Source organism: Mustela erminea, chromosome 5 (genome assembly GCF_009829155.1).
Source record: "Mustela erminea isolate mMusErm1 chromosome 5, mMusErm1.Pri, whole genome shotgun sequence".
In the NCBI taxonomy this organism is placed as follows: Eukaryota; Metazoa; Chordata; class Mammalia; order Carnivora; family Mustelidae; genus Mustela; species Mustela erminea.
Genome location: NC_045618.1, coordinates 82,399,599 through 82,426,464, shown reverse-complemented (window position 1 = coordinate 82,426,464; position 26,866 = coordinate 82,399,599). Strand labels below are relative to the sequence as shown.

At 36.2% G+C, this 26,866-nt stretch overlaps 1 protein-coding gene across 4 annotated transcripts in view; it reads right to left on the bottom strand.

Moving 5' to 3' along the window:
• NUBPL (nucleotide binding protein like) overlaps nt 1-26,866 on the bottom strand; it is a 207,516-nt gene that overhangs the window by 129,398 nt on the left and 51,252 nt on the right. For all 4 annotated transcript variants that reach the window (XM_032341486.1, XM_032341488.1, XM_032341484.1 and 1 more), the window contains exon 4: nt 25,500-25,590. In XM_032341486.1, coding sequence (XP_032197377.1) covers nt 25,500-25,590 — 91 coding nt within the window. The remainder of the gene's footprint in view (nt 1-25,499; nt 25,591-26,866) is intronic.

Genomic DNA, 26,866 nt, shown 5'->3' with positions numbered 1-26,866 from the left:
AAACAGTACAGAATCCTCATATACCCTTTATCTAGCTTTCCATAATGTTAACATCTTACATAACCATAGTATAATTACCACAATCAGAAAATTGATTATGATTCATTAATCTGTGAACCTTATTTAAAGTTTCAAAGTTTTCAGTTATCTCATAAAATATTATAGGATATAGTTCTTATTCATGAACACAGGCACACTTTTCATGCACTCATCCTCTCAATATAATTATATCACCATTTTTATTAGATAATCACATAAAGGTTATTAACAGCTGAGTAATATAGCATACAATATGATTATTTTTCCTTTGTCTCCCTAAATTGGTGGTAGGGAGATCTTTGTGATGCATTTATGTGTGTCCTTCATTTTCTAGTATTGCCTAGTAATTATCTTCCAGTTGTGTATCAAATATATTCATCAAATGCACTAGGCAATAATATTCCTTATCTTGAAAAACCCTCTGCTGAACTTTTTTTTTTTTTAAAATTTGAGTTATGTATTTGACAGAGATAGAGTGAAAGCACAAGTAGGCAGGGTGGCAGGCAGAGGGAGAGGCAGAAGCAGGCTCTCTACTGAGCAGGAAGCCCGATACGCAGTTCGATTCCAGGACCCCCGGCATCATGACCTGAGAGCCAAAGGCAGCTGCTTAACCAACTGAGCCACCCAGGTGCCCCTCTGCTGAACTCATTATAGTGTCTTTAGAAAAACAGAAGCTTACTTTTTAAATATATGTTCTGTATATTTTTATATTTTTCAATGTGCATGTGCGTGTGTGTGTGTGTGTGTGTGTGTTTTAAAGTAATCTCTATACCCAATGTAGGGTAGAGAGATTTACAACCCCCAAATCAAGAGTCACATGCTCTACTGACTGAGCCAGCCAGGCACCCACACAAGTTTTTATTTTTATGTAATCAAATAAATTAATTTTTTCCTTTATGTTTTATCCTTTTTCTTACTGAAGAAAGCCTTCCCTAATATATTGTCATTGAGATATTCTCTTATATTGTCTTCTAAACCCTTTATAGTTTTACATTTCATATGTAAGTCCTTAAACCATCTGTAATTAATTCTGTGTGGCATGTAAGAATCCATTTTCTTTTCTTTCCAAGTGGATAATAAATTGTCCTACCTTCAATAATCTGCAATGCCAGCTTTGTCATAAGTCAGGTTTCCATTTATGTGTAAGTGTGTTTCTGGGCTCTCTTTTCATGCAGTTCCACTAATTTGTCTATTCTCAAGCCAAAACCAAGCAGGGTGCATGCAATACCTTTACAGTAAGTTCTACTCTGTGGCAGAGTAAATCACCTACCTGGTTCTCTCTCTTCAGGAGTGTCTTACCTATTCACAGCCTTTTGCTCATCTTTATAAATTGTATACTCAGTCACTTCCCACAAACGGAAGTTTGACTAGATTTGTGATATTATTAGAAAAAACTGACGTCTTTATAAAATTCTGTATTCCTATCCATGAATATCTTCTTTTTCTGCTTATATACATCTTTGAAATCTTTCTATAAAGTTTTGGAATTTTTTCCACATAAAATTTGTACACTTTTTGTTATATTTGTCCCTAGGTGCCCTGTATTTTGTAAGCTATTTATACATTTTCTGAAACTGTAATTTCTAACTCATTATTGCTAGCACACAGAAATTTAATTTTCTCATATATTATTCTTATATCTAGCCACCCTGCTAAATTCTCTTATCCATTTTCATAATTTAAAGTTTTTTTTTTAATTTTCTATTTTAATAATGATATTTACTACAAATAATTACAGTTTTCTTTTATTCAATTCCCCATTCATGAATGTTACTGTGTTTGGATTTATTTGCAGATTAGGAGTGCCTGTGCAATGTTAAATAAAAGCTATGATACCAGGACTCCTTGTCTCATTCCTAATTTTAAATGAAATGCTTTAACAGTTCACAGTATGATGCTTGCTATGTATTTTTTATAAATCAGGTCAAGTAAAATTCCCTCTTAGTCCTAGTTGAAGAAGATATAAATGCTTATTCAGATTTATAAATGCCTTCCCTGCATCTTTCTGAATTATCGTATACTTCTTCTCCTTTAACCTACTAAAATGGTAAGTTACATTAACAAACTTTTTTTTTTTTTAATGTTGAACCAAACTTGCTTCCCTGGATTAAATCCGATTTAACTACAATATAGTTATTTTATAAATGCTAAATGGCTTGCTAATATTTGCTTAAAAATTTTTACATACATTAATTAGAGAGGCTGGCCTATAATTTCCCCTTTTCAGAAATTCTTCTATCCTACTAAGGTTTTACTAGCCTCATAAACTAAACTGGGAAGTATTATATACTTCTATATATTTTCTATTCCATGAATTAGTTTGCATATAAGATTGGAATTATTTATTGAATATTGGCTTGCTATGTTCATGGTAAGATTTTTAACTACTGATTCCATTTATTAATGGAATAATATAGATATTCTATTTCTTCCTCAATCTGATTTAGTTATGTGTATTTTTCTAGAGATTTCCCATCTGAACAAAATTTTCAAATGTATTAGCATAAAGTTGTCCAAACATCTTCTCTACTTGAAACCCATGGTTATACCTATCAAGTTCTTTTTTTTATTTTCAATATATTTATAGGTCTTCTCTCCCTTTACTTTTTAATTTTACCTTGCCATGCATTGTCTAACTTATTAGTTTTCAAAAAACCAATTTTTGTTCTCTTGATTCTTTACTGTATCTTTGTTTCCAAGTTCATTAACTTCTGCTCTTAATCACTTCCTTCCTTCTACTTTCTTTGGATTTATTGCATTGTTCTAACTTCTTAAGTTAAACAGCTCATTTATTTTCAGTCTTTCTTCTTTTGTAAATATAAATACTGAAGTCTATCTCTAAATATTATTTTAGCTTTATCCCACAAGTTTTCATTTTCATTATTTCTCCTTTCGACCACAGGTTATTTAGAAATTGTTTTTAATTTCCAAATGCATAGATGTTTTTAGTCATTATTTTGCTATAAACTTCTAAAGTAATTGCATGGTAGTTAAGGAATGCAGTCTGAATGACACCAATCTTTGAAATTCACTGAAACTTGCTTTATGGCCTATTCCATAATCAATTTTTGTAAATGTTGTAGGTGTGCTTGAAAAAAATATTCTATTTATGGCCATTAGATCAGGCTTGTTTATAGGTAGTTATTCTTTACCTTCAGTAATACTTTTGCTTTAAAGTCTATTTTGTCTGATATTAACATAACTATGCTTACTTTCATATCACCTGATTTATGTTTTTCAATCCTTTAACTCTCAACCTATGTATATTTTTATGTTTTAGGTGATATCTCTTGTAAATAGCTTTAACCTATCTGGGTTTTGGTTTTATTTTTCATTTTCTCTTGACTTACAATATTATGCTTTCACTGGTAAGTTGTGTAATATTTATATCTATATTGTTGATATATTTGTACTTAACATCTACCATTCTACTTTGTACTTTCTTTACCTCACTTTTTTTAGTAGTCTTATTTTTTTAGATTCTTCCCCTCATTACATTTTTCCCTCTTTTAGAACAGAAATCATATACTCCATTTCTACTCATACAATGATTATCTAGTATTTTTTAAAAACATATTTAAAGTATAAAGTTAAGCAATACTTCTATCTTCTTCCTCTTTGATTGTTTCAAATCCAATCACTGTCTCTCCCAAACCAACACATGTGCCACTGTTTTCCTGAATCTTAGTTCTATCTCCAAAAATTCTCAGCCATTATCTCCTTAAATGTCACCTCTGTTTGTTTCTCCATTATCTCCTTCTAGAACAATGATTAAACCTATGTTGGACCTTCTGGTATCCTCCATGTCTCTCAAACTTTTCATTTGTTTTCCAATTCTTCTCTATGTACTATGTTCTGAGTACTTTCTTTTCATCTATATTCCAGTTAATTTTCTGTTCAGTTGTTCCTAATCTTATCTGCCATTTCTTCCCAGAGACAAGGACAAATCTAACACATATCCCCAATAACCACTAATGCAGGGAAGATTTATTTCATTGGTCATTTAAGGATGACATCCTAAGGGTGCCCAGCTCTTACATGGTGATTCCCCATTGAACTTTCCTCCTGCCTTAGGTGTCAAACTTTGTCTCCATTCCTTCACACACAGTCCTGTAAAATATAGTCCTTAAACCCCCAAGGATTATCAGATAACACCTGGGTAAATGCCAATTCCAGTGCCCACTTACACCAGTTGGGCCACACTGTTATTTCTGAGTTCTGAGAAATTCCCTTCCTTTCCTACTATCTCAGATAAATACTGAAAAGTCGTTTTTGTTAATATTCCATGTAATATTTTAAGGTACGCTATTCCTGGAGAGTCTGCCATATTGCCAGTATTGGAAATGGAAAGCTACTGATTTTTAGTGATATTATATCCCCTCTGGTATCTTCCAGAACTCTTACTTTTCGAATAGTTTCCTGATCATTTCCTTTAAATTTTCTACGTGGACAACCATATTTTGCCTTTCCCTTTCCACTATTAATAACCCCTACTACTTTCCTTGTTTTAGTGGATTGGCTAAAACCTGCAATAGCAGGGGTGCCTGGGTGGCTCAGTGCGTTAAAGCTTCTGCCTTTGGCTCAGGTCATGATCCCAGGGTCCTGGGATCGAGTCCCGCATTGGGCTCTCTGCTCAGCAGGGAGCCTGCTTCCCTCCCCTCTCTCTGCCTATCTCTCTCCCTGTTTGTAATCTCTGTCTGTCAAATAAATAAATAAACAATCTTTATTTAAAAAAAAAAACTGCAATAGCAATGGCACTACACTTGTTTTTAGTGTAACATGGAAAAGTTTACACCAAAATAAAACAGGAGAATATGGATATCATCTATTCACCTAATCCTCCATTTGAAATAGATGATCTAAGGACTTAGATCTGCTCAAAACATGGCTTTAAGTTCAAACTAAAATTGGAAATTTAAACTATGTGTTAGAAACTGAATGTTGTGTTCCCGTCTAAATTTATATGTTGAAATCCTAACCCTCAATGTGATGGTATTAGTAATTAGGTCAGGAGGGCAGAGCTCTTGTGAATGGGCTTAGATACTCCATGGAGAGTTCTCTTGCCCGGTCTGCCATGAGAGGACAGAGTGAGAAGACAGCTGTTTATGAAGCAGTAAGCAGTTTTCATTTTCATTATTTTGATCTTGAACCTTGATCTTGAATTTTCTAGCCTCCAAAACAGGGAGAAATAAATGTTTGTTGTTTAAGCCACCCAGCCTAGAGTATTTTTGTTATAGCAGCCGGAACAAACTAAGCCACTGGGACAGTCCAAAGCCTTTTCACAAGATTGGAAACCAAAATCTCTAACACCATATGTGAATACTCTTTAATCTACTTTATCAGTATGCCTAATCCCAATTCAGGGAAAATGTATAATTTAAATATTTCTTGTAGTTTAGTGAATGATAAATTGTAAACTGAAATTAGCAATGTGAGTAGATTCATCATAATGTTAAAATGCATTTCTTCAGAATTTAACAGAGAAAAATGTACATTGAGAGTCCTAAACATGTGTAGCATATACAGTAAAAAGAAAGTTAGAGGCACATTCTTCTTTATCTTTTCCAGCATACCAGTAAGCAAAATCAATAATGCCTAAAAGCATTTTTATCTTAGTTAGTAAAATTACCAGAACTGAATGACCACACAAACTGAAACCACACTTTTAAATTAGTAGAGAAATGTTCTGAACAACAACTCATGATTTCAGGTACAAATTAGTTTATTTTCCCTAAAATTTTATGTTTAAAAAATGTGTATAGCAATTCCTACATAAAACCTAATAGAAAAACTAACAAAGTACCAGTGGTTGAAAGTTTACATTGAAACTTTGGAATCCACTGTCCTGTAACAGCTTCACCATTATCTGAAGTCTGTATCTCATGATACAGATCATTATTTCCTATTTCCTCCTATCTTTGTGATAGCTCATACATTGAAGCACAAAAGATTCTTAGAGCAAGTCAAACCATTTCGACTGCCATAATGCCATTCACAGAATGAATGACACTATACCACATCCTCCTCACTCTATTACAACAAAGTTCCATCATTGCTAACAGGTGTAATTTAATTAATGGACTGTGTGTCACTAGTGGATTTCAAACAGGCTTAGGGATCACTTTTATATCATAAATTAATTGTCAAGCTAGAAAAGACATTGTGACCACATCAAACTGAAGAGCTAGGCAAAAAGGAAAAAGGCATAAGAAAGGCTGCTTTAAATCTTTCTATTAAAGTTGAAATTGTTAAATATTCCAAGGATAACTCTCATCTAGAATCAGATTTTCTTTTTGTAGGGATCCCACTGTTCATGAATCACCTAAATAGTAGACAATCCCACTTAAGTTGGTATTAGCAATAAGCTGAAAAATCTCTGTACCTTCTACTCTGTTCGCTGGTTCCAAAAATAAAAGAAGAGTTTTAAATACAGCTGAACACCAAGGTTCAGGAATATATTTCTGAAAAAAATTGTAAGTTGAAATCACATAACAGAGATATTAAATCCATTTTTTTTAATGAGGACAGAGAATATGCACCCTCATTTCATGAATTTTAAAGAATACTTAAACATAACATAGATGCAATAGTTTATAAAAACAAACTTTTATCCACATATTCATGACAAGACATTCAAAGGGTACAAAAACCTTCAGAAAGTAGGAAAGGACACCCAGTATGAAGTTTACAATTTCACGTTCTCACCATCTACTTTCCTATTTCTTCTTTTCTTTCTAAAACCAAGATCCTTTCTCATGAGAAATCAGATGCAAGAAAGAAGTTGCATCCTATTCTTTCAGGAGAACTTCAAGTGGCTGGATTTGACAAAGTAGTTCCACCAAGTTAGTATCCAGAAAAGGTTTAGAATACCCTACTTGCTTACTGGAAGAAAATGATTTAGAAAAAAGATGAGTAAAGGTAAGAAAATGGAATGGATCAAAAAGCAAATGCCAACCTGGACTACCTAGTATAGTATAATAATACTGTACAATAATACTGTAGTATAATATGCAGTATAATAATACTGTATCTAGAAGTAGAAAGGAAAGAGATCTAGAAAGGGAGCAGAAAGACTACAAAGAAAAATCTTCAATGTTTTTCCAATTTTACACCTATCACTTTTGATATTAAAATTTCATTTACCAGGGCACCTGGGTGGCTCAATCGATTAAACAACTGACTCTTGGTTTTGGCTCAGGTCATGATATCAGGACTCTGGGATTGAGCCCTGCATTGAGCTCCATGCTCAGTGGGGACTCTGCTTGAGGATTCTCTCCCTCTTCCTCTGCCCCACCCCCACTTGCTCTTTCTAAAATAAATAAATATTTTAAAATTTTTTTATTATGGGGACACCTGGGTGGCTCAATCAGTTAAGCTGCTGCCTTCAGCTCAGGTCATGATCCCAGGGTCCTGGGATCAAGTCCCAAATCAGGCTCCTTGCTCAGCAGGGAACCTGCTTCTTTCTCTGCCTCTGCCTGACTGCCTGCTAGTACGCGCTCTCTCTCTCTCTCTCTGACAAATAAATAAATAAGTAAAATCTTAAAATTTTTCATTATGGATAAAGAAAATGTGGTGTACACACACACTATAGAATACTACTCAGCCATCAAAAAATGAAATCTTCCCATTTGCAACAATATAGATGGAACTAGAGGGTATTATACTAAATGAAATAAGTCAATCAGAGAAAGACAATTATCATATGATCTCACTGATATGTGGAATTTAAGAAACAAAAAAGAAGATCATAGGTGAAGAGAGGAAAAAGTAAAACAAGACAAAATCAGAGAGGAAGACAAACCATAAGAAACTCTTAATCATAGGAAACAAACTGAGGGTTGCTGGAGGGGAGAAAGGTGGGGGAATGGGGTAACTGGGTGGTGGACATTAAGGAAGGCACATGATGTAATGACACTGAGTATTATATAAGACGATGAATCATAGACCTGTATCTCTGAAACCAATAATATATTATATATTAATTGAATTGATTTTTAATTTTTTAAATTTATTTTTTATTTATTTTCAGCATAACAGTATTTGTTATTTTTTCACCACACCCAGTGCTCCATGCAATCCATGCCCTCTATAATAACCACCACCTGGTACCCCGACCTCCCACCCCCCGCCCCTTCAAAACCCTCAGATTGTTTTTCAGAGTCCATAGTCTCTCATGGTTCACCTCCCCTTCCAATTTCCCCTAACTCCCTTCTCCTCTCTAACTTCCCATGTCCTCCATGCTATTTGTTATGCTCCACAAATAAGTGAAACCATATGATAATTGACTCTCTCTGCTTGACTTATTTCACTCAGCATAATCTCTCCCAGTCCCGTCCATATTGCTACAAAAGTTGGGTATTTGTCCTTTCTGATGGAGGCGTAATACTCCATAGTGTATATGCACCACATCTTCCTTATCCATTCGTCCGTTGAAGGGCATCTTGGTTCTTTCCACAGTTTGGTGACCATGGCCATTGCTGCTATAAACACTGGGATACAGATGGCCCTTCTTTTCACTCCATCTGTATCTTTGGGGTAAATACCCAGTAGTGCAATTGCAGGGTCATAGGGAAGCTCTATTTTTAATTTCTTGAGGAATCTCCACACTGTTTTCCAAAGTGGCTGCACCAACTTGCATTCCCACCAACAGTGTAAGAGGGTTCCCCTTTCTCCACATCCCCTCCAACACATGTTGCTTCCTGTCTTGCTAATTTTGGCCATTCTAACTAGTGTAAGGTGATATCTCAATGTGGTTTTAATTTGAATCTCCCTGATGGCTAGTGATGATGAACATTTTTTCATGTGTCTGATAGCCATTTGTATGTCTTCATTGGAGAAGTGTCTGTTCATATCTTCTGCCCATTTTTTGATATGATTGTCTGTTTTTTAATTTTTTACAGGATTTTATTTATTCATCTGACAGATATCACAAGTAGGCAGAAAGGCAGGGAGAGAGAGGAAGGGAAGCAGGCTCCCTGCCACTCAGAGAGCCCAATGCGGGGCTCGATCCCAGGACTCTGGGATCATGACCTGAGCCGAAAGCAAAGGCTTTAACCCACTGAACCACCCAGGCACCCCTATTAATTGAATTTAAATTAAAAAGTTAGTAAATCCCCTAAAATAAAATAAAATATATTGCATTTATCTTCAACATACTTTCCCTTTTGTACCACCTTGGAGTCTTACTATCTCACCCCAGGCATCCACCCATCTCAAAACTGAAAGCCATCCCTTTTAAAATCCAACCTCTTGGATTTTCTTTTCCAATGCATCCCTTTCTTAATCAAAACTCATTTTCTCATGAGGTTTCCATCAGGAAAAGAACCTGAAACAAGTAAATCACTTTGAAAGCTTAAGCTTTGTAAAAGATACAAGTATTTTTAAATGGAATCTACTCAATAGAATATAAATGGGGAGGGGCACCTGGGTGGCTCAGTCAGTTAAGCCTCTGACTCTTGATTCTGGCTCAGATTATGATCCCAGGGTTGTGAGATCAAGCCCCATGTGGGGTGTGGGGCCTGCTTAAGGTACCCTCTCCCTCTGGCCCCTGTCCCTGCTCACATGCACATGCATGCTTTCTCTCTCTCTCTGTCTCAAAAAAAAAAAAAAAAAAAGGAAAAAAAGAGAATATAAATGGCAGACTATCTATATAAGGGATATTTTAGAGCAATGGTGGTATCTTAGACTCTTGTCTACTATAGGGCTAAAATTCTATTCCTTTACTTAATCACTCAGCAAATACTAACTAGAAGCATAGAAAATAAACTTGATATCCTACCTCTGAAAACTTGCTAATTTATATTGTAGATTTAACAGGAACAAATGAAAGGAAAGCTAGAAAAAAACAGGTGAAAATGGAACTTTCGGTAAAGACGATAAATACATGTATGCATGTATGCTCTAACTTCCACAAACCATATACCACCATTCCTGGCCTCTGGCCACTTTATACCTGCCTTGGCATCATTAAATGATCGCTAACTAATTGCTAACTGATCACATTCCTTCCTGCTGAAACCAGATAGAAACTCAGAATTTTTCCACATTATGTGCCAGGTAACCAGTTAATATTTAAGATGGAAACAATGTGAGATCCTAAAGGGAATAGTCAGGCACCTGGGAAGAAAAAATTTAAAAGATGACAGAATGAACCACTTACATTCACTCTAGAGGAGTAACACAATAAGAGTTACTATTTTTTTTTTAAAGATTTTATTTATTTATTTGACAGACAAAGATCACAAGTAGGCAGAGAGGGAGGCAGAGAGGGGAGGAAGCAGGCTCCCTGCTGAGCAGAGAGCCCGATTTGGGGCTCGATCCCAGGACCCTGGGACCATGACCTGAGCTGAAGGCAGAGGCTTTAACCCACTGAGCCACCCAGGCACCCCAAGAGTTACATTTTATGTCATGCAGCACTGCATGCAGAAGGTAGTTTACAGATACTGTCTTTCAATGAAACCTTACAACAATCCTATGAGGCAAGTGCTTATCTCTATTTTACAGTTAAGAAAAGTGCAAGTCTGTCCCCAGCCTCCTCTCTGCTTATCTAAATCCCTTTCTTCCCTGGCAGCCTCCAGACCAGCTCTCCAAAATCATTTCCTCTTCTTATCTTCTCTAGGATATAAACAATCATATCCTGTATGATTGTTTATTTTTTGTGGCTCCAAACTATCTCCCCCCAAACATACCATATTCCACTTACTTAGTGTAACTGGTACTCAAAACTTATGTTTATATAATGACCAAAATAATTTTCTGAATAGCTAAATAGTCAAAAGTAAATAGATACTGAAGGAAACCTGAAAACCCTATATTTGGTCATCCAGACATTTGTAGTGCAGTAAAATATTATTTATTATAAGAAATTAGGGGTCCCTGGATGGCTGAGTCATTAAGCTTCTGCCTTCAGCTCAGGTAGTGATCCCAGGGTCCTGGAATCAAGCCCCACATCATCATAGAAATGAAAAACTATTTTAAGAAGACTACTAAAAAAACTGATCTAACATAACAAAAATGATGTAGTAAAAAGACACAGCTGTAGAATATAAATAAATTACAATAAAAACGTAAAAACTATCAAAGATAATACATTTACAAAACTCAGGGGCCAACTCCCTTCCATAAATATTTTGTGTATACAATAAAAGCCTTAGTACATTACCCATTTAGTTATACTAGAGGTTTGGTGGCTCATATGAATAGCCCATATATCAGTACATAAGAAATCAGAGGGAAGAAGGAATAGCAAGTATTGTCACTGATATCTGTGACCCCACAGTAAACTAGACACTGTACAGAAAGGTAATGAAACACTGCAATATCAGATAGTTGTGTGATTTTGGTTATAGGGCTATCATTAATGTAGTTCTAGAATAGTAAGTGCTTTTAAAAATTTCATTCTACATCATTTAGGATTAAAAGTCATTAACTTATATAATAGCTGTAACCCTAACAAACACTAAATATAAATTACAATTCTATAAAAATGAATTTTATTTTATTCATTTATTCATTTATTTAGTGTTTATTGAAACACTATTCACTTAAGAGAATTCTATCCATTCATTCACTCATTCACTTAGTATATAGTATCAAACACTTCAAAATTTAAAATCATTTAAAATCACAAAGTTAACAGGTCAGATTCTCTAGTATGTTTGATCTCTTAACCAAACAAAACAAAACATTTCAAGCACCTTTAAAAACAAATACACACATAGTGTCGCAAGGATTACAAAACTTCTTCCTAAACTTAATATAAAATTATTAATAATAGATCTGTTTCATAACTAAAGGTATCATGTTCACCAAGATATGGTTTAGGGATAGTGATCATCAGTCAGAGAGAGTCAAGAAAGGATCACAGGGGCTCCTAGCAGAGTTCTACCTGGCTAGCATGCTAAATTTCTTCTTACATTACTAGGACTTTCAAGCCCATTACTTTTCTTGCAATGCAATATATCATGCATTCCTTCCATTGCTTTAAGCAACCTCCTAACACAACATTTAATCACCTGCTTTAAGCCGGTGATATTCTGTATGCTATACTCAGATTCAACTAACCTCTTTTTTTTTTTTTTTAAGATTTTATTTATTTATTTGACAGAGAGAGAATCACAAGTAGGCAAAGAGGCAGGTGGTGGGGGAATGGGGAATGAGGCCCCCTGCTGAGCAGAGAGCCCGATGTGGGGCTTGATCCCAGGACCCTGAGATCATGACCTGAGCCAAAGGCAGAGGCTTAACCAACTGAACCACCCAGGAGCTCCTCAACTAACCTCTTTACTGACTGATTGGATTCTGCTTTTTTCTCTTATTTTTCTCATCTGACTCATGCCACAATACTATTCTTTTTATTGACAGGAAAGAGGCAACAAAGATATTAGTTTGTAGTTTACTGCTGTTGTTCTTACAAAACGATAACCAACAATTAGGTATGATATAAATCATGACTATAAAACATAACCTTGCATGCCCACCATTACTTATTACTTGACTTTCATGACTGGCTACTTATACAATCTTACTAACTACTCTAAAAGGTTGAAGGTAATCCTTTCAAAGAGTAATCAGCTATCATAGTAAGGCCAAGAAACAGTCCCTATTTTCTTTTTTTTTTTTAAAGATTTTATTTATTTATTTGACAGAGAGAAATCACAAGTAGATGGAGAGGCAGGCAGAGAGAGAGAGGGAAGCAGACTCCCTGCTGAGCAGAGAGCCCGATGCGGGCCTTGATCCCAGGACCCTGAGATCATGACCTGAGCCGAAGGCAGCGGCTTAACCCACTGAGCCACCCAGGCGCCCAACAGTCCCTATTTTCAATGGCTAGCAATAAACTAGATAGCAAATAGTAAACATAAACATTACAATAGCCAAACTGCCAAAACTGTGAGAGTTTTTGAAAGTGAGTAAGCCTAAATGAAGTTTCAACGTGTAAATTCAAGTATCTCACAGTAACTGCAGTTTGTCGATTCCTTAGAGCTAAAGGAACTTAAGATGTTGGGGGAAAAAAACCGATGGTGGGGACAAAAAAATCACAGACAATCAATAGGGAAATAAGAGATTAAAGGAATCTGATGAACCCAATTGTTTCCTTTCTTACTTCCATAACTATGGGGGTTGAGTAAGTATACTATAAAGAAGTAAGGAAGTATAAAGAACTGATTCTAGCCCTTTTCTCCTTTATTGCCTTGCTCACCATTTTGTACTGGGTAATTAAAAATGCATTCACTACATCACTTCAGAATACACCAAGAAATAATATTCAAACATGGGCATATTGACAAAGTGACCCATGACCAGAAAAATAACTAGAACGGTCATCCTACTCAAAAATGTATTAATAGGAGAAAAAGCTGAAAGCTGGAAACTGCATACCTGAGAAAAAACCTGAGGCTGCAATCATGGTGTACAAATATCTCACATGTTATCAAAAGAAAATAGATTAGGTGGTTCTCATATGGACAGAACTAGTGAAAGCACGTCAAAGTTATAAGGTGGCAGATTTTTGTTCAAAACAATAACATTAAATAGACCTGTCATGAAATAGCAAAATCTCCCTCACTGGAGATGTTTAGACAGGAGCCAGATCACCACCTATCATACTTTTGTGGATTCCATAATTTTATAATACCACAGACTGAGAGTTTCACATCAGCTAAAGGTACAGAGCAGCAGCCATTTTAATTCATGTTCCTAATTTGTTGATAATTAAATGTTCTCAGTCTCTGTTTATAATAAGGAATGCCAATAAATAAATAAATAAATAAGAATTAAATAAATAAAAAATAAAAATAAAAAAAATAATAATAAGGAATGCCTCATTTCCACCAAGGTTCTTCTTAATGACGAACAGACTGAATTAATTACCTATCTATGTCTATTAATAAGTTCAAAGTAGAAGAGGCATGTAACATACAGCTGACATAGAAATACAGCTTACATATAAATCATTGCCACTATTATGTTTTAGAGTTGAATAAACCACTTCAATATACATCAATATTTTATTCTCTTTCCCTCTGGTAGTTCTTTTCGTCTGATAATTTTCTTACACACAAATACATTGTGGGCTACAGAGTATCTAGATTCTAGCCTATTACTCTGGGCAAACTTTGTTTTTTGTATCACCCTCCTTATCTGTAACACAAATTTGCACATGAATTTAATGGAATCTAGAAAATATAACATTATTCCTTCCTCCCTCATCAATTCTTCAGTGCATACACAGAATACTGCTAGGAGTAACTATATGCATACAAAAAGGCAAGCAGATGACAATTTATAAGATGGATTTTTCTCTCATTTCAAATCCTAGGACTGAGTCTTGAAACACCTTTGTTTTTATTTTTGTTTTTTTTAAGATTTTATATATTTATTTGACAGACAAATCACAAGTAGGCAGAAAGGCAGGCAGAGAGAGAGAGAAGAGGAAGCAGGTTTCCTGCTGATCAGAGAGCCCTATGCGGGGCTCGATTCCAGGGTCCTGGGATCATGACCGAGCTGAAGGCAGAGACTTTAACCCACTGAGCCACCAGGCACCCTGAAACCCCTCTGTTTCTGAAGGAAAGGGCCAGGCAACTACTATAACCCTGTCTTTGTTGATTATCTGTCACTCACCCTTCCAGTTCACCTTGTCCTCAGACCTGGGGAGACTCCTGTATAGACTGCATCAAAAGCAGAGCAGAAAGAGGAAGGAGAGGGAGGTCAGGGTATTTCATTTCCTTGTTTTTCTCTCAGTGGGGTGGTCTTGGGCTGGCTGGGTCCCTCCACTGAGTGTCAATCACTGATTCTCCCAAGGCAGACATCTCTATAGGACTGTCTCCTTCCAGATTTGGATATGGTTCCTCTCTTAACCTCTTCAGGCTGGAAGCAGTAATTGCTTCACTGTTAATCAACAGTTATTCTATCTAATACAAATAGTCCATCTCAAATAATCATGTCTTTTTGTTGGAAAGTGGCCCCAAGAAAAAGATCCTCAAAATGAGACTAAAGTTATTCTAAAATGAAGAGATAATCTCTATAGTGGAAAGAAATGGGACCACTAGAAATGTATTTCACATGATCAAGATTCATGATTATACAAATTAAATGAAGAGCAAAGCGGGGACACCCAGTAGAGCAGTGGCTAATTTTGGCAATTTGACCACGGGGTATCCAGATAAATGATTTAACATTATTTGGGGTGTACCTGTGAGAGTCTTTCTGATAAGATTAACATCTGAATCAACAAACAGAGTAAAATAGATTATCCTCCCTGGGTAGGCTTCATCCAATCCACTGAAGACCAGAATAGAACAAAAAGGCAGAATAAGGCAGAATTTGTTCTCTCTGCTAGTCAGAGTCCGACTGCAATTTACACCATTGGTTCTCCTGGTTCTCAGGCCTTTGGACACATACTAGAACTACACAAAACAGCTCTCTTGAGTCTCCAGCTTGCTAAATGTAGGTCTTGGGACTTCTCAGTCTCCTTAACCATGTAAGCCAATGTATCTATCTGTATCTCTTGATTCTGGTTTTCTGAAGAACCCAGATTAATACAGGTAGCTATGGCACTAAACTGCTTTGAAAACAAAAGTAACTGCAAAGATGGCAAACTCATCTGAATTCTTAGTGCTCTAGAGAGTATATAGGAAAAGGAAAAAAAAAGTAAAAACTATGAATATAACTTTGCTTCTGGTGATAAAAGAGTAGCAGGAGCAGAACTGGCTCTCTAATAATCACCACCACTACCCCCCAATACACATACTTTAAAAAACTTGAACAAAACATGTAAAAGTATGTTTTTAGACATGCTACAATAGGTAGGAGGACCACGATCCCTAAAAGAAGAGAAACAAGAAAATGAGTCCTATGACTGCTACAGTATACTGCCCTAGAAGCAGTTTCCAGGCTGTAGCCCAGAGAGGGGAAATTCAAACGAACCCCAGTAAGCTTGCTGAGCTGAGACAACAGAATCAAAGTTAGGCAAGACAAAGGCAGCTAGAATTTATAAGGCAGAATATCAGAGAGGAAGGAGCAACACAAAGAACTCAAGAGAACCACAGAGGGTACCTATGGAGTCTCTGGCTGAGTATTCATATGCACAGGAGTGAAGGAAAATTCCACAGGACTGACGAAAGAATCAGTGGAGGGCTGTACACTGTACAATTCCCCCAAATGGCACACAGCTGGAATACTTACGTTTCCACCAGCCAAAAAGGAGAGATCTCACAATACATGGTAAAGTGTTCAGAAAGGTACTGCTATAGTACCGGAGTATATTAGCCATAGACTAAAGACTGCTCTGGACCCACCCAGGCAAAGTTTAAAAGAATCAAATAGATTACAAGTAACTTAACTGCATACAACAGAAACTGGCAAACTTTTCAGTAAAGGACAAGACGAGCTTTTGTACATGGACAGACCTCTAGAAGTGGGCAGAGTGTGTTAAGATATTTATGACAGTTGAGGCTGAACAAAATCATATTCAATTAAAGAAGGAAATACTTGGGGAGACCTTGCCAACTATCTTCCCAAAACCATTCCCATTCATTATATAAACAAACTAAGGCAAGAAGAGTTTAAAACAACTTGCCCAGAGTACACAAAAGTAGTAACATAAGCTATAGCCAGGATCTAACTGCAAGCCTCTTAGACTCTAAAGCCCTACTGTAGCTTACTGCCCACCTTGTAATAAGTCTTTTGCTCTGTAACAGATAAATTCCATCAAATCATGCTATTAACAAATTAATGCACTTTCTGTTACCACTGACCATTTGTAAAGATAGGGAAAAGCAGTTAACATGTATTAAGAACCCTTAAATTTATTAACTCACTTATTTTTTCATACTGCCTTCAAAGTTGTGGAACTTGCCCAGGAATACACAGCACTGAGTACTGCCATGGGAACTGGGGGGTGGGTCAGCCTGAATGAAAGCCCAAGATCTTTCCAACACAGCACATTGGCTTAAAAGAAGCACAAATGACAGTCCTCAGATCAGTTCAAAGAAAAGGAGTAAAAGAAAAAGTACATCCCAAACCACAGAAAGGGAAAAGGGAATATAAACAGAAAAAGGGATGAACAGAATTTGAGAAGGAAAAACAGTAATTGAGAAATATGATATGTTCTCTCTGTACCTTGCCACATATTATTTCCCCATTTCCATTAAGGTACAATTTAAGTCTAGTATCTTCACGGAGCTATTCTCCACTTCCCCAGCCCTCAATCTTACCCTCATGGGTCTCCTATATCTCCTTTAAATCAATTATGTGATAGCATAGAATACATTATATTGCTATTTCTGAGTGTTTTATTAATCAGGTTACAAGTAGCTTGAGGACAACTTTGTATCTTACAGTCTAGATTCCAACACGAATGCAGTGTTTTTGTTGACGAAAATCATATTCAAGTATTACATTTTTTTAAAATTTAGAAGTTTTTTAAAAACAAGTTATTGCCCCAGGCACCTTAATGCCAGTACAGTAAACAAAATAAATGGAGAGAAAAGAACTAGTTCAAGTCTCTACAGGATTGTTTACAAAGTGCCACATCTAAAATATTATTTCCAGACTTCAAACATAAACTTTAGACCACTCACTTCTACAACATTTTTTTAAAAAAAGGAAAAAAATGAGGCAAATAATTTTGTGAAATCCATAATAAGAATTACTAAACTAGAAAGTAAGACTTCCGATTTCTGATTAAAGAACCTTCCATTAAGCCAACAGTTCTCCAAGTATGGTCACTGGTCCTCTGGAGATCCTCAAGAACCTTTCAGATGATCCAACAGGGTAAAACTATTTTCATAAAAAATTAAGATATTATTGGCTTTTAACTGAGTAGACTTTTGCACTGATGGTTTAAAAACAATAGTAGGTAAGACTGCCAGCACCTCAGTAGAAACCAAGGCAGTGGCAGAACCAAACTGTATTTAACAGTCATCATATTCACCACCATGCACAACAGTAAAAATAAAAGCCAATTTCACTCTAGAATGTCCTCAATAAAGTAGTGGTAAGTATTTAATTTATGAAATCCTGACCCTTGAATGCATGTCTTTTTAACAGTCTGTGTGACAAATGAGAAGTACACATAAAGCAGCTCTGCCATGTACGGCATTCCAATGGCTGTCTCAGGGGGGAAAACACTTGTGTAACTGTTTAAGGTGTAAGCTAAACAAGATGTATTTTTTTACAGAATACCATTTTTACTTGAAAGACAAACTGAGAGACACATGATACTGTTCAGATTCGGATACAGCCCCCAGTTACTACTACCATTTCCAGTGTCCATCTGAGATTACAAAGAAACAAAAGTCAGCAGAGAGGAAGGAGGAAGGTTATAGAGCAGACAAGGCAAGCCTCAGCCACTGAAGACAAAGGACTATTTTGGGGTGGAAGTAGCAGAAGGATGGGAGATTAAATTATGATTTATAAATACATCCCACATACATATTTTGTTTATGACAGATGGAATATCACCCATAGTTTAAATGTTTGTTTTTTGTTCAATATCAAAATTTAAAACAAAATTTAAAAGATAAATATAATCTCTTTCTCTCTCTCTCTCTCTCTCTCTAATATGACCAAGTCTCTTACTCTTTTTTGTGCCTTATGGTTCAAAGGCTTATCAGGGTCCAGATCTGGCTGGCCTACATCACAGAAAGATGCTAAGCGAAATAAATCAATTAGAGAAAGACAATGATCATATGATCTCTCTGATATGAGGAATTTGAGAGGCAGGGCGGGGGTTGTTGGGGGTAGGGAGGGAAGAAATGAAACAAGATGGGACCTGGGAGGGAGACAAACCATAAGAGCCTCTTAATCTCAGGAAACAACCTGAGGGTTGCTGGAGGGAGGTGGGGGAGGGATACGTGGCTGGGTTATAGACATTGGGGAGGGTATGTGCTATGTGAGTGCTGTGAATTTATAAGGCTGATGAGTCACAGACCTGTATCCCAATAATACACTTTATGTTAATAAAAATAGATATATATGTATACACACACACACACATATATATATATGTGTGTGTGTATTATATATATATATATTATATATATAATATATATGTGTATATTATATATATATATACTTTTTTTTTTTTTTTTTTTAAATGGGTGCCTGGGTGCCTCAGTCATTAAGCATCTGCCTTCTGCTCAGGTCATGATCCCAGGGTCCTGGGATCAAGCCCTGCATCAGACTCCCTGCTCGGTGGGAAGCCTGCTTCTCCCTCTCCTATTTCCCCTGCTTGTGTTCCTGCTCTCACTGTCTCCCTCTCTGTGAAATTAATAAATAAAATCTTCAGGAAAAAAAAAAAAAAGAAGAAGAAGAAGAAGTTCCTCTCTTTTTCCATGATCCTCTGTTCCTACCTTCCCATAGTACATAGGGTGCTAACATTTTCCATGTCCCCCCCAGACTGTAAGCTCCTCAAGAACAGAGTTTACATCTTACTCATCTTTATTCCCTAGAACATAGCACAGTATCATTATAGACATGTTCAATAATTGCTTCCCAAATGACTGATTTCCCAATAACCATATATACTTGATAAAATAAATTTCCTCAAGAAGCAAAACGCAAGTTGTACTGTCTTCAAAAGTAGTTGGAAGACATTGTTAAATTTAAATATAATTTTAAATTATTACCTTATTTAGCCACTCTGAAAATGTTTACTTACTAAAACTCCTAAAACTTCCTCTTGGCTTCTAAGGGGCAGCATTTTCCTTGTCTTCTTTCTGCTTCTCTGGTCAGTGCTTCTCAGTCTTTTTCTAATCCCTTTAGGTTAACCTCCCCAAATTCTACCCTCAGTCCTATACCTGACTCCATTTATAACTCTTTCGGGCTATCAGATAAGTCAGAATTTCTCAACCACAGCATAACTCACATTTTGGACCAGGTAACATTTTATTGTAAGGGGATGTTTAGTGCACTGCAGGGTGTTTTAGCAGCATCCCTGGCCTCTACCCACTAGATCCCTCATTTGTGACAATCAAAATTCTCTATTCATTGCCAAATGTCTCCTGAGGGAAAAATCACTCCAGGCTGAAAATCAGTCATCTAAACTAACAACTTCAAATATCATACACATACCCACACACTGCTAACTCCCAAATCTGTATTGTTAACCCAAACCTCTCTCCTGAACACAATATATTCCAACACCTGTTGACTCTCTTTGGACATCAAATTCAATAAACCTTAACTCATTACTGTTTTCCTCAAATTTACGCCTTTTTCCTCTCTGCTCTATCCTGATGAATGATACAACTATCTAAACAATCACTCAACCCAGAAATCCAGGAGCTGTCCTATAGACCTTTTTCCGAGTAATACTCAATGAATTACCAAACCCTATTCTTTCAATCTCTTGAATATCATTCAATTAGGACCCTTCTCCTCCAGTTCACAGACTTAAATCAAGCCTTATCACATCTCACCTGGATCACTTTAATAGTATCCGAACTGGCCCTACCCACCCCCACCCGGTGGGCCTATTATCTTTCCTCCACAACACTGCCAAAATGATCTTCCTAAGATACAGAACTGATGTCACTCCCTTCCCTAAAATCCATGACAGTTTCTCACTGCCTGTGAGTTACACTTCAGTTCCTCGAACAAGCACAAAAAGGCATTTATGGTAAGACCATCACCTATCTTTCTGGGCCCAATCTTACTCCTACAACTCCACAGAGAAACTCCACAGTGATTCCACAGAAGAATATCCACAGAGATTCTTCACTTCTGCCATACCAAGCAGTTTGCATTCTGCGGGCTTTTGACACATGATATTCCTTCTGCCTGGAATCTCCTCCTCCCTTTCAATCCCCAACCCCCTCTTACAACAAACTCCTGGCTTATCCATTTTAAAAAATTTAGCTCAAAAATCATTCCTCCAAGAATGACTCCTCTCTAAATTCCCTGCTTTAGAGTCCTCATCTCGGTTCACAAAGAAGCAAGCCCACACTTATTTTATAGCATTTACTTATGCTTATTATGCTTATAATCACTGGCTAGTCTATCTACTATAAGCTCCAAGAGAATGGGTATCAAACCTTATTTGATCTGACAGTCAACAAATCAAATATTTCTCATGCTTACTAACTATACAATACGCCCATTAATATTTGCTACGTAAACAGAAATACCTCTGCAAGTGTTCCACTCTCCCCAAATCACGTGTTCACCAATGAAGCTCCTGCCTTCCTTTTTAAGACCGAATAACACTGTATTCTATGCGTATACCACATTTTGCTTATCTAATCGTCTCCCAATAGATACTGGATAGCTTCCACGTAATGGAATAATGAATAGTGAATTCATAATCGTAACAGTGAATAATGCTACTATGAACATGGGGATATAAAAACTATCCAATTTTGACAAGAAAAATCTCATTCCAATGCATTAACCTGTATGCACACCACATACACAAAATCTAGAGCAGAGATCCAGAAGGAACGTGAAAAAGATTACTTTTTTTTTTTTTTTTTTGTAACATGTCTAATCTCTTCTAAGTTAGCCTAACCAAATCTAGACTATCAAAACCTTCCTTGCCTCTTAGTATAGTGTTCTTTTTTATGGCTTTTTGCCTTTTCCTATATGGTCTTCAACTCACATGTGAATATTCCCGACATCTTCCACCTTCAATATTTTATCTTATTTTATTTTGGCTTTTTTAAAGATGTTATTTATTTATTTGAGAGAAAGAGAGATAGAGAGAACCCAAAGGAGAAGGAGAAACTGACTCTGAGCAGGGAGCTCAAAGGTAGCTCAATTCCAGGGCCCTGGGATCACGGCCTAAGCGGAAAGCAGATGCTTAACCGATTGAGCCACACAGGTGCCCGGGTCTTTCACCTTCCAAACTCATTTTACACCTTGCTTTTACCTAATTACTTTCCTAAATGCTTTACTTTCTGTTAACAAGAAAGAAGAAAGAAAGAAAGAAAGAAAGAGAAAGAAAGAAAGAAAGGAGGAAACAAAGAAGAAAGGAAAGAAAGAAAGGGAGGGAGGGAGGAAGAAAGGAAGAAAGAAAAAGAAAGAGAAGAAAAAAGAAAAGAAAAGAGAAATGGTGACATTTATGGTATGTGAATTATATCTTAATCAAAAATAAAAATAAAGCTCTGTTCTCCTGTAAAAAAAGGAAAAGGAAAAAAAAAAGAAATACATTTTAAGTACCCCTAAAAGGTTTCTAAAGTACCCAGTAAATTATTAAAGTAACTATGAATCAGCAATAATGAAGTCTATTTTAAAAAGCAAAAATTTGCAAGGCACATAAATAAAAATAGAGTATTAAAAATAAAATTGCAAGTTAATCCTCCCACTACCTAACAATAGCAAGTTCTTTTAATTTTTCTCATCTGAGAGAAGATATTGAAAATGTGCCAAAAATTTTGAAAAACACTGGGAATGATCAGAGATTAGGAAATAAGAAAAAAAAATTTTTAACCTGGAATCAGACTAGAAAAGAGAAACGTGAAGTACAAACAGCCCTAAAAGATATGGCATATTACAAATGTACCATACCACTAGTCTACACATCTTAAGGACAGCTACCTGGTATAACTCAAAAAGTGAAAGAGACATAGACGAACACCCATTTATCTTGAGGGAGGTGTTAATCATAAACACAAAGATTTTTTTTTATTTTTTCAGTGTTACAAAATTCATTGTTTATGTACCACACCCAGTAATACGTGCCCTCCTTAGTACCCACCGCCAGGCTCACCTAACCCTCTACTCCTCTCCCCTCCAAAACCCTCAGTTTGTTTCTCAGAGACTACAAAGATTTAGGACCTGCCGATAACAAATCTTTCACGGTTTTTCTTTATTGTTAATTAGATAATTTTTTCTGCAATAGAGAGTATAACAGGATAAATTAAAATGTTAAAATACAGAAATGTCAAAATGAGGCCAATTAGTATAATGGTGGCAGGTTTATCTAAGATTCAAAAAAATAATTTATAAGTTTGGGCCTTTAAGAATCCACATTCTTTTAAGTGAATGCCTTAACCATTCAGTTTATTTCTTGGGTGACTTAAGATCAGCTTGTCAACACAAAAGAAGTATTCTTTTAAGGCTTTCCAAGATTTCCAGTATCTCATCTTTACCAGAAAGCCTATTTAATGGCAGCCAATTTGCAAACATCAAATTTAAGATTACAGCTTCAGTAAAACAAGAAGAAAGAAATTAAAGTTCATTTCAAGTATTTATGTTGGCATAGACTGAACAGACTACTTAAGAAAAAACTGACACCAGGGCTCCGTTTTGCCATCACTCATGTGCTGCTGCACCAGTTTTCACATTACTTTAATCAAGAGACAGACATAATAAGTCTATCATTTAAAGTACGCAAATTCATTACTCCTTTGTGAAAGTTTGACATCTTGGCATATGTCACATATTTGCAAACTAAGTATGCATTCCACTGAAAGGACAAAGAAAAAAGAAGCTAGAATAACTTAGCTTTTTAAGTTTATATTTTCATCAAACAAGAAAACTAAGTGGGTGTTTATGATATAGGACTGCTAGGGTCAATTTTATCATCACTACATCTTCAAATTTCTTACAATTATTCAGAACTTAACACTGTAATTGACTCCAACAACGAAAACACAAACAAAAGCACATTAAATAGCAGACAGTGCCTAATTAACATTTAATGACAACAACAAAATACTTCTATTATTTACACAGATAATCCAACAAAAACCCTATAGTAAATAGTCATTTTGTTCTAGATCTATGGAAAAGAAAAAGCCCAATAAGAAATGAGAAGAAATTCTTCAATTATATACTCTAGTTATAATTTGAAATACAATTTTCTTTAAACATTCATTTGTTTGAGAGAGAGAGAGCACACATGAGCACAGACAGGGGAAGGGGAATAGAGAGAGAGAGAGAGAATCTTCAGGTTGACTCCCCACTGAGCACAGAGCCAACGCACAGGGCCCCATCCCAGGACTCTGAGATCATGACCTCAGCCTAAATCAAAAGTCAGCTGCTTAACCAACTAAGCCACCCAGGCACCCCTATAATTTGAAATAAATTTGAATAAGTTGATTTCATTCACTTAAAACCATTTTTCAAGAAATTACAAGTTTTCCCAATACTTTTTTTTTTAAAGTAGTCTCCACAGCCCAATGCAGCCAGGCACCCCCATCCAATACTTCATTCTATGATCACAGCATCTCCTTGTTCTTTTTTTTTTTAATTTTTTATTTATTTATTTATTTGATAGACAGAAATTACACGTAGTCAGAGAGGCAGGCAGAGAGAGGGGGAAGCAGGCTCCCCACTGAGCAGAGAGCCTGATGCGGGGCTTGATCCCAGGACCCTGGGATCATGACCTGAGCCGAAGGCAGAGGCTTTAACCCACTGAGCCACCCAGGTGACCCCTCTTTGTTCTTAATGCTTTATATTTTCCAGCTTTCCAAGAGAGTGTAATAACAAGCAGAGTAAATATTAAAAGATTTACTCAAAAAATTACTGTCCTGGGGCACCTGGGTGCCTCAGTGGGTTAAAGCCTCTGCCTTCGGCTCAGGTCATGATCCCAGTGTCCTGGAATCGAGCCCCACATCAGGCTCTCTGCTCAGCAGGGAGACTGCTTCCCCCTATCTCTACCTGCCTCTCTGCCTACTTGTGATCTCTGTCTGTCAAATAAATAAATAAAATTTTTTTAAAAATTACTGTCCTATTAATAGCAGTGAAGGCTGGAAAAATAAACTAATGTTTTGGGTGGTTTTTTTCAAAATACCTTAAGACAAACATGACAAAAATTTGATTAGAAAAAATAACCTTTATGTCTGCTAACACAAATATATACTTTCTATTCAAATACTTTCAAACATCCAAACACTTAGTGTAAAGAGATAATGATCACTGACTATGTGCCATGCACAAGGTCAAATGCATTACACTTAATAGCAATTTCTTTTTTTTTTTTTTAAGATTTTATTTATTTATTTATTTATTTATTTATTTATTTGTCAGAGAGAGAGAGAGAGAGAGAGCACATAAGCAGGCAGAATAGCAGGCTGAGGCAGAGAGAGAAGGAGGCTCCCTGTCGAGCAAGGAGCCCGATGCAAGACTCGATCCCAGTACCCTGGGGTAATGACCTGAGCCAAAGGCAACGGCTTAATTGACTGAGCCACCCAGGCATCCTGCAATTTCTAACTGAATGATTTCTCACAGCAAAATTGTTAAGTTTATTTTACATAAGGGGCAGAGGCGAGGTACAAAGAGGTTAAACAATTCAGCCAAAGCCACACAGTCAATAACAGAGCTAGGATTCAAACCCAGACAGTGTGGCTCCATTTCTGATTTCAGAATTACCATACTACACTATGCTGAAGGTACACAGGGTACATGGCAAAATGCCTGAAACTCAGGAGTTAATTTAAAAAAAGGCATAACTATTATGTCTAACTATACATAATATAGTATTACATTATACTATATTATACTAGCTTGTCTTTACTTACTCTGTGATAATTCTGGACTTCCTTTCAGATTCATCATCTTTGGAATCGAAGGGCCATACACATCCACATCGAGCAAACCAACAGCCTTTGACTAGAAGGAAACATAAATTATTGTAAGATTATTTCCACTTTGTCAATGATAACACACACAGCAATAGTAAATCTAACTATAAAGAAGAAAACTCGCAAAATATTCCAAAATCCTAACCTAAACTTTCTCAAAGCAAAAGTAAGGTAAAAGATCATAAACTACTTAGATAAATACTTCTTATTGGTTTACCAATTTCTTCTAGATAACTGAGGAGAGAAACTCCCTGCAAACACTTTACACATTGTGCTTCAGATCTCCCATAGAGTCTCAAATAGACTACGACCTTTTTGGTCTGAAGACTAACAATTTACACAAAGACAATGTTAAAATAATGACATACAATGGCAAACAAAACCATAGGAAGATGGAGCATCAACCTTTGGAAAGCCCATCCAACACACCTAAGAATACAAAATGAAAAAAAAAAAAAAATCATGGGACTAAGACTTAATAAAGCAAGTGAGAAATTCTGACACAGACCCCACATGGAAATGCTAATGAGGACAGTGGCAGGCATAATAGAGAGACAACCTCTTACATGGAAGTCACAGTTAAACACCCAACGTCCTCCGGAGAATTCATAAACAACTAAAACTGTTTTTCATTGACGACGCATTTACCTACCACGGGCAGAATAACCTGATTGTCCTCTTTACTAGTTGCCAGTTCATCACGACATAGCCAATTAAAGGGAAACAAAATTCACTATTCCCAAATATGTTTTTTTTTTCCTTCTCCCCCCCCCGCCCATTTCTCCTTTGATGGGAGTAAATCAATCTGTTACTGGTTTTTCCATACATGAGCAAACAGAATGCTAACACTAACTATATGTCTTTGAGTTATGTTTCACCAGGACTTGGAATCTCCTCCCTCTCTCTCTCTGTATCCTGGCAAGATAAAATTCTTAACCCCTCAAAAAAACCTTTTTTTAATTAAATAATCCCCCATCTTCCATGTTATTTACCTATTTCCAGACACAAAATTACTTTTTAAACCTTGCTCTCTAGTTCCTATTAATACATAAAATAAGGTACATTCAACACTTATGTCCCTAATTTTATACTAAAACTGCAGTTCTCAGAAAATCATTTAACGTCCCTGTGTGACTCACAGAACCTGAAGGACTAGGGATTAAAATCTGCCTCTACCAAAATCTCAGCTTACTGTAAAATAAGTGAGAAAACAGGAAGAATACTTTAACTTTAATAGAAAGATAGCATATAAAATTTAGGTTTAATGCATTTAAGTATTAGCTTTAAAAAGGGTTGGAATTCCC